Source organism: Lethenteron reissneri, chromosome 11 (genome assembly GCF_015708825.2).
Source record: "Lethenteron reissneri isolate LAM-NWPU_2019-01 chromosome 11, ASM1570882v1, whole genome shotgun sequence".
Taxonomy (NCBI): Eukaryota; Metazoa; Chordata; class Hyperoartia; order Petromyzontiformes; family Petromyzontidae; genus Lethenteron; species Lethenteron reissneri.
Genome location: NC_083789.1, coordinates 3,452,807 through 3,461,566, shown reverse-complemented (window position 1 = coordinate 3,461,566; position 8,760 = coordinate 3,452,807). Strand labels below are relative to the sequence as shown.

The 8,760-nt window shown below is 60.9% G+C and overlaps 1 protein-coding gene across 2 annotated transcripts; it reads left to right on the top strand.

Annotated features, from left to right (window-relative positions):
• The first annotated feature begins 986 nt into the window (after positions 1–986).
• Positions 987–8,077, top strand: LOC133341302 (transcriptional regulatory protein AlgP-like). Of its 2 annotated transcripts, none has more exons than XM_061549820.1 (2): positions 987–1,854; positions 7,501–8,077. In XM_061549820.1, the coding sequence occupies exons 1-2, from the start codon at positions 1,281–1,283 to the stop codon at positions 7,656–7,658; spliced, it is 732 nt and encodes a 243-aa protein (XP_061405804.1). In that variant the 5' UTR covers positions 987–1,280; the 3' UTR covers positions 7,659–8,077. The 2 variants fall into 2 exon arrangements, with proteins under 2 accessions (XP_061405804.1, XP_061405803.1); XM_061549819.1 differs by lacking the exon at positions 987–1,854 and adding an exon at positions 2,712–3,683.
• Positions 8,078–8,760: the final 683 nt, after the last annotated feature.

The following is an 8,760-nucleotide window of genomic DNA, read 5'->3' as shown; positions in this document are numbered from 1 at the left end:
AGCGGGTGAGTGGGTAAGTGAGTGAACGGGTGAGTGGGTGGGTGCGTCTGTGAGTGGGTGAGTTGGTGGCTGAGTGAGCGGGTGAGTGGGTGAGGAGTGAGTGAAGCGGGTGAGTGGGTGCGTGAGTGGGAGGGTGGGAGGGTGGGCAAGTGAGCGGGTGAATGGATGTGTGATGTGCCTTTGCGTGCGAGCGTTAGGGTGCCATTGGTCGTGGACGCGCGAGATTGGTGCGTGAGCATGACACCGGGTTCGCTTCGTGCGTCACGCACACAGCGTGACTCGACGGTTCTGGCCGCATCACAAAATAAACAAATTATTCTTGCGTCTGATAGTGGTGCACAAGCACACGCAATACAAACACTCAAATCTCAACACATTCGTTATATAATAGGCGACGTTTCAAGCAATCACCCTTCTTCATAGCATGACAATAAGCGTTGTTCAAACACAATGAAGGCATTTTAAAGATATAGGTGTAAAATAGAGGGTTGTTAATGGATGTTATTATTTTCTACGATTGTTTAACAAATATTTCATATGTATGTTGAACTTCTTTCGTACCGTACGTAGCCAACCGTGCTAATTGGAGTTGGACTCAATCATGGCATCCAGTTCAATGCTGTAACGATCAAGCCGATTCAGATGTGATTGATCACATCACATTCTATTACATGCAGTATATCTATATATATATACATTTGGATTAGATATATGAAAGACTTACAGCCCCACGTCAGTGAACAGCTTTACTGAACCCAGTAAACATGCAACATTGAGCCAACGTTGGCACGTGGTTGGAACCGCATGACCAACGTGAGCCCAACGTTCAATGTTTACTGGGAAAGTCACACCATGCTATCATTTGCATTTTTTTGCGGATAAGAGGAGTTGTGTGAAAAATTGATCCTCTTGTCAGTGATTACCAGCAGACTAATCGACCAAAAGTCGCCTCCCAGATGCGCTAAATCCATCCTATTGTAGAGGAGTAGTGGAGAGTGGTGGCGTCGTGTGCGCTGTCAGGTGCGGTGACCTCACGGGACGTGGGGTCGCACGCGCTGGGCAGTGCACGCGACATCACCCCTCCGAGGGTATATAAGGGAGACCCCGTAACGTAAGCGGGGTCACTGGAGGAACGGGGATAGTGGAAGGGGTAAAGAGGGAACCAGGGATAGTGATAAGTGTTAATAAACCCTGGCGGAAGCCCCTAACTCAACCTCCGTCTCCGAGTACCTCCGTCTACGATACAACAACTGGTGTCAGAAGTTTACACCGTCGCCAACATGTATAAAGCGGGCGCACGGCGTAGGAACCCACCGGCACATGACTTGGAGGGCGCCGAAGGCGGAGAGGAGGCTCCAGCAGTGACCCCGGAGCCCGGGACCCCGGTGACGGTTCCCGTGGAGACGAGCGGGCCGGAGCGGGAGGAGTCGGCTGCGGGGAGTGCCAGCTCACCGCCGCCGCCAGAGACGGAGAGCGTCCCCGCAGCTCTGCTGCAGCAGCTCCTGCAGGCGGTGGGGCAGCTGACAGCCAGGTTGGCCAAGGTGGAGGCGCGGACGCAGCCAACCGCCCCGCACGCGGGACGGGAGCAACTGTCAACTGCCAACGTTGAAAGCGCCGCAGTTTTCCCAGCGACCGCTCCACCGGAAATGGCCGCCATGTTGGCTGCGACTCAATCCGCGGCGGCCATGTTGGCTCGGGAGCCATATGCGGCCGCTGCTACGGCTGCCATGGCGACCGCGACGCCGCGTCTCTCCACCGACGCGGCCGGGATTTCTCGGCACGCCGCTCCTGCGAGACCAGCCGCCGGCGACGACGCGGCTCTACATCAAGCGGCGCCCGCCGGGGGGGCCCAGGGTAAGTACGCGCGTGCCGTCCTCGCCGGGCCGCCGGGGTGGGCAGCGGCGGCTGCTGCTGCCCCGTACATCGCTGTGCCGCCAGAATGGGCCGCGGGTGCTGCCGCGGCTCAACCTGTCGCTGCGCTCACGGGGCCGGACACCGGCGATGCCGCGGCTCTGCACCTCGCCGTGCCTGCGTCCCTTCTCATGGATGACGCCGCAGCTGCGTGTTATTCTGCCGCGTCTTCGGCGTGGCCCATGGAGGCTGCAACGCCGTGGCGCCTCGCCGCGTCGCGAGAGGTTGCCGCGGCTGCGGCCGCTGTCCCGCACCTCGCTGCGCCGGCGGGGAGGGCCGCGGGGGCCACCGCGGCTCCGTGTTTTACCGCCGCGTCTACGGCGTGGCCCGGGGAGGCCGCAACGCCGTGGTGCCTCGCCGCATCGCGAGAGGTTGCCGCGGCTGCGGCCGCTGTCCCGCACCTCGCTGCGCCGGCGGGGTGGGCCGCGGGGGCCGCTGCAGGCCCGAATTACACCGCCGCGTCTTCGGCGTGGCCCGTTGAGGCTGCAACGCCGTGGTCCCTCGCCGCGTCGCGGGACGACGCCGTGGCTTCGTACGCCGCCGCTGACCGGTGGGTCGCGAAAGCGCAGGCGCCTTCACACTTTGCTGCGTCTACGGCGTGGCCCATGGGGGCCGCAACTCAGCCACAATTCGCTGCGCCTACGGCGTGGCCCATGGGGGCCGCAACTCAGCCACAATTCGCTGCGCCTACGGAGTGGCCCATGGGGGCCGCAACTCAGCCACAATTCGCTGCGCCTACGGCGTGGCCCATGGGGGCCGCAACTCAGCCACAATTCGCTGCGCCTACGACGTGGCCCATGGGGGCCGCAACTCAGCCACAATTCGCTGCGCCTACGGCGTGGCCCATGGGGGCCGCAGCACCACCGCACCTTTCCGCGTCTTCGGCGTGGCCCGCGGGAGCCGCAATGCTGCCACCGCCGCAACACGTCGCGTCCGCTGGGTGGCCCGCAGGTGCCGCTTGGCTTCCACACCTCGCGGCGCCGCGCGGCCAATGGCAGCGCAGGTTACCCGACGTTGCGCCGTTTGTCGCGCAAGGGGGCGACTGGTCGGCCTTCCAGGACCGGTTCGACGCGGCATACATGTCGGTCGGCTGGTCCATGGAGGAGGCCTTGCCGGCGCTTCCGACCTGCTTGGACGAAAGGGCTCTGCAGGCCTTCAAGTCCATCCATCCGGCCAATCGGGCTACACTCCCGGCGGCCTATATCCAAATGGCCAACGTTTTTGAGCCGCCGTCCACCGCGCAGCTAAAGTTTTCATTGCGGCGGCGGGAGGAGGGGGAACTGCCGCTGGCCTTCCGCTGCTCGCTCCTGGCCCTGGCGCAGGCTGCATACCCTGACCTGTACGGCAGGGCACTTGATTCTATGGCCTTGGGGAAGCTGCTTGACCTGGCAAGGGAGCTAGGAATTGCTCTGTCGATCAACAATGATCGGCAGATCACATCCTTGGCGGTCGCAGAAAACATTCAGGCGCACCTCTCCCTCCGCCAACGGCCTCAGATGGCGGCGTGTGCGGGGATCCTGGCGCCGGACGGGGGGGACACCCTCGCGGCCCTGGCGATGCCCGATCGTCGAGGAAGGGGGACGGGTGGTCGCCGTCCGGAGCAGCGGGGGCGGCCGGGACCTTCCCGTCCACAGGAGGCGGACACGGTGGCCTGCTTCCGCTGTGGTCAGCGGGGCCACATTGAGCGGGGCTGCCGGAATGCCCCGGGGGCCTTTGGAAAAGGGACTCCACCTTCTCCCAGACCCTCCTTGGCATCGGGTTCGGGGCCCCAGGCGAGTCGCGACGCATCATCTGCGCGGCCGCTCCCTTCACCTCATGCATCTAGCGGGGCTAGGGCCCATCGTCATGGGGTTGTCCTCGAAGGGTCGGGTGCACCATCGTCATCACCCCCTCAATGGCCCAGACAGACCCGCCACTGGGATGCGCTTGCGCATAGGATGGTGGCGGCAGCTGCCGGCTCCTCAGCGGTGGCAGGATATGTGCAAGGGGTGCACGTTCGCCTCCTGGTGGATACGGGGGCGTCGGCCACCATTATTTCTGAGGCCATTTTTGGGCTGCTACCCCGCAGCGTGGGTCCATTAAGGCCGGTTCGCGGGGCTTGTGTCGCCGCGAACGGCGGCAGTTTGGGCATCCTGGGCCACGTTGTAGCGTCGGTTCGGGTTGACGAGATTGAGTTGGCCGGGCCGATTTTGGTCTCCAGGACCTTGGCAGTGCCATGCCTCTTGGGGACCGACTTTTTGTCTAGGATGCCCATCCGAATTCTCGTTGACCAGGGCTGTGTGGAAATGCCGTCAGGGAGGCGGCTGCAATTCCTACAATCACCTACCGTCCTGTCTCCCTTGGTCGCCGGTGTACGGGCCTTGAATAAAGTGCCGGTGACCGTACCACCGGCGTCACAAATCCTGATACCCCTTAGGTTGCGCAAACCGCTCGAAATGGGCTCCACGGAGACGGGTATCCTCCTGTCCCCGTCAAGCTACTTTTCAAGGACGAAGGGGTTGGTGGGCGCCTTGACAGCCGTGTCGGGGGGCCAGGACCTTTTTTTGCAGGTCCTCAATTCGGGACCCTTGCCGGTCATAGTCCCGGCCGGCGCGGTCCTGGCACACGCAACCCCGGCTCCTCCACCCGAGAGCGCTGCCCCGGATGGAGGGGTCGTGGCGGGCGTGATGCGCACGGGGGACCCCGACGCATCATGGATCGCCACGTTGTGCGACGAGAATGCCTCGTTGTCCTTCGGGGAACGTCGGCAACTCCGCGACCTCATCGAACGGTTCACCGATGTGTTCAGCCAAAGTAAGTTTGATCTGGGTCGCACTACTCTTTTGGACCACCACATAGACACGGGCGACGCGGCCCCCATTCGACTTAATTCCCACCGCTTTAGCCCAGCGGAAAAAGATCATGTCCGCTCGGCTGTCGAGGAAATGTTGGCGGCGGACATCATCTCCCCATCTACTAGCCCTTGGGGTGCCCCCATTGTGCTAGTCAAGAAACGGGACGGGAGTCTCCGGTTCTGCGTCGATTTTCGTAGATTGAACAAGATCTCGGTGGCTGATGCATATCCATTGCCTCGCATGGATGATTCCTTGGACGCCCTCTCGGGCGCGCGGTTCTTTTCGACTTTAGATTTGCTCTCCGGCTTCTGGCAATTGCCACTGGATGAGGCCTCTAGACCCAAAACAGCGTTCCGCACGCCCCAGGGGTTGTTCGAGTTCAATCGGCTTCCTATGGGTCTCCATTCGGCCCCGGCCACCTTCCAGCGTCTCATGGAGATGGTCTTGGCGGGGCTGCAGTGGGAGTCTTGTCTAATCTACTTGGATGACGTTATTGTTTTTGGCCGTACGTTTGGCGAGCACTTGCAACGCCTTGAGGCGGTGTTCGTCAAAGTGCGTGCTGCTGGCTTGAAATTCAAACCCCAGAAATGCCACTTGCTACAACCATCGGTGAGGTATTTGGGACACATTGTTAGCACGTCAGGTGTCGCCACGGACCCGGATAAAACGGCTTGTGTCCGGACGTGGCCGACTCCCACATCTGTCGCGGAGGTGCGTAGCTTCGTTGGATTCGCATCGTACTATCGCCGGTTTGTCCGCGATTTTGCGACAATTGCGAAGCCACTGCACGCCCTTTCCGCCAAAGGACAAAGGTTTCACTGGGGCGCGGAGGAGGAGGCGGCTTTTGCGGCGCTTCGCACGGCCTTGGCGGATGCGCCGCCCTTGGGGTACCCGGATTTTACGAAACCCTTCCTGCTCGATACCGATGCCAGCGACACGGGAATTGGGGCTGTCCTGGCCCAGGTGGTCGACGGGGTTGAGAGGGTGGTAGCCTATGGCAGTCGCGTTCTGTCCTCGACGGAACAGCGATATTGTGTGACCCGGAGGGAGCTTTTGGCCATAGTTTATTTTGTTCAGTTGTATAGACCATATTTGTACGGTAGGCTGTTTACGGTCCGAACCGACCACGCGGCCCTGCAATATTCGCTGAAGATTAGTCAGCCCTCGGGTCAGCTGTCTCGCTGGCTCGAAGTGCTCCAGGATTACCCTTTTGATGTAATCCATAGGAAGGGGACACAGCATGGAAATGCGGACGGTTTATCCCGATTGCCGGCAGGCGGCGGGTGTGCTTGCGCCCTGGGCTCTAGCCGTTGCAAGGCCCCAGGGGACGCCGCGGCCCAGTTGGTCGCGTCGGCCGAGGCGGACACCCCTCCAGGTGCGGCGTCGACCGCAGATTTCGGCCTTGGACTTCCCCGGGAGGTATGGTCCGGCTTGCAGATGGAGGATTCCTCTCTGCTGAAGCTACGGCGCCGTGTCGGACATAACGCCCGGAGCTTAGCTTCGTCGGCTGCCCCGGCGATCGCCGTGCATGACGGACTACTCATGCGTTGGGATGCCCAATTGGAACGCTATTGTGTGGTTGTGCCCACTAGCCTGCGTGGTAAATTAACCCGAGCCATTCACGAGAAGCTTATGCACCTTGGCTACCACAAGACCTTATTGACCCTTAAGCGGGACTATTACTGGCCGGGTGTTGAGGGTGACGTAGCACTGATTTTGAAGGGTTGCCACGACTGCGCGCGGAGGAAGGCCCCAGTTGTCCAGGACCGGGCCCCGCTGCAGTCCATCCGGGTTTCTCGCGTTAATGAGCTCGTGGCGCTCGACATTTTGGGGCCATTCCCTGCATCCCAACGGGGCCACAAATACCTCTTGGTGGGCGTTGAGTACCTCACACGTTGGCCCATGGCATGGCCTTTGGTCGATCAGTTGGCCTCTTCTATCACCGAGGCCTTCGTCCAGGGATACGTGTTTGACAAGGGCGCGCCGGAACAATTGTTGACTGACCAGGGGCGGAATTTCTCGTCTAGGTTGCTCAAGGAGGTGTGTGACCTCCTTGGCACCAAGAAAATCCGCACCTCGCCCTACCACCCCCAGTCAGATGGGATGGTAGAGCGCTTGAACCGCACCCTTACGTCCATGCTGTGCCACCAGGTGAACACGTCCCAGTCAGACTGGGACCTGTTCGTCCCGGGGGTCTTGGCGGCGTATCGGTTGGCCCCTCATGCCTCCACGGGATTTTCGCCTTTTTATTTAATGTACGGTAGGGAACCGGAGCCCCCGGTGCACGTCCAGATGGACGTTGGCTCCTCCAAGAAGGGGTCGTCGGTGCCGACCCCTTTGAAGGTCGCACTTGACCGGCTGCGCGAGGCGCGACAGGCCGCTGCCGAGAATTCCGCAAGCCGGCAGGCGGCTAATGAGCGGCTGCCAAAACACCAGGCAGCTGGCCTCCCGTGGGTAGCGGGTCAAAAAGCGTGGCTGCATTGTCCCCAGGTCCCCGTTGGCACATCGGCCAAATTGCATCGCCCTTGGCAGGGACCCGTGGAGGTTGTGGAGGTCCGCCGGCCGCAATGCGTCCGGATTCGATTCGGTCGCAGGCAGTGGATAGTGCACCCGTCCCGGCTCAAACGTTATGTTCCATCTACCCTGGGGGATCCACCCCCAATTCCGGAGCGGCCGGCTGATGATGTATCCGGCGTGCCTGACCGGCCGGGTCTCGTTGACGGAGGTGACGTCCGACCTGTGTGTGTGCCCCCAGGCCCCTCCCGAGTGAGGCCGACAGAGACCCCCCAGGCACCGGAGGCCACGGCGGTGGGCCTGTTGCCCGCTGACGGCCCACCTGCACGGGTGGCGGACACCGCACGAGGGAGCGGGCCAGCAGCGCATACCCGCTCGAGGGGGGTGCGGCTCCGGTGACGGCCCTGATGGCCGTTCAGCGGGCCTAGCCCCTGGCGCCCGTTCGGCGCTATCCGGCGGATGAGGCCTTCGGGCTCTATTTGTTTTGTTTTTTTGTTGTTACTGTTCTGCTTGAAGGGCCGTGCTGCCCTAAGGTTGATTGCAGCCGGGTCGGCTGTTTTTTTTTTACGGGGGGGGGGTGATGTAGAGGAGTAGTGGAGAGTGGTGGCGTCGTGTGCGCTGTCAGGTGCGGTGACCTCACGGGACGTGGGGTCGCACGCGCTGGGCAGTGCACGCGACATCACCCCTCCGAGGGTATATAAGGGAGACCCCGTAACGTAAGCGGGGTCACTGGAGGAACGGGGATAGTGGAAGGGGTAAAGAGGGAACCAGGGATAGTGATAAGTGTTAATAAACCCTGGCGGAAGCCCCTAACTCAACCTCCGTCTCCGAGTACCTCCGTCTACGATACAACACTATTATGCGCAAATGTTATTTTACTGATAACAAGAATTCGTGTGCAAACGTAATAATTATAGTGATCCGTATTTACCAGCAAACACTCTTTACGAATCGTTTCTCACGTAGGCTTTCGCGGGGAAAAGAAATTCTACGTAATTGTCACATGTCGTTTTGCTCTTCAACGTAACCCGGGTTTGCTGGCAAAGAACATTAGTGGGCACGTTCGTCCAGGTGGCAACTTGATTTGTTTGGATGTGGTTGGCTGATGGAGGGGGTGTAGAACGACGTGACATTATATACCCCACACTACTTATATATACTTGCTTCGGAAAAAACAAGGAGTTATTTCAAGGGAAAGCACAGCTAATACTGGTAGGAACCTCCTGGTAACACCAGCCCATCGGCGGTTATTATTTCCGTCGTGCAGGGAGGGGCTGGGTGGGGAGGGAGGGGCTGGGTGGGGAGGGGAGGGTGGGGAGGGTGGGGCTGGGTGGAGAGGGGAGGGTGGGGAGAGGCTGGGTAGGGAGGGTGGGGAGGGGCTGGGTGGGGAGAGTGGGGTTGGGTGGGGAGAGTGGGGTTGGGTGGGGGGTGGGATGGGTGGGGCTGGGTGGAGAGGGGCTGGTCACCCTGTGGTGCCCTTATAAAACTCAACGGTTGACCT

Bases quoted from the DNA above. Each gene is read 5' to 3' on its own strand.
- LOC133341302 (XM_061549819.1), top strand. From the start codon at position 2,757: ATGGGGGCCGCAGCACCACCGCACCTTTCCGCGTCTTCGGCGTGGCCC.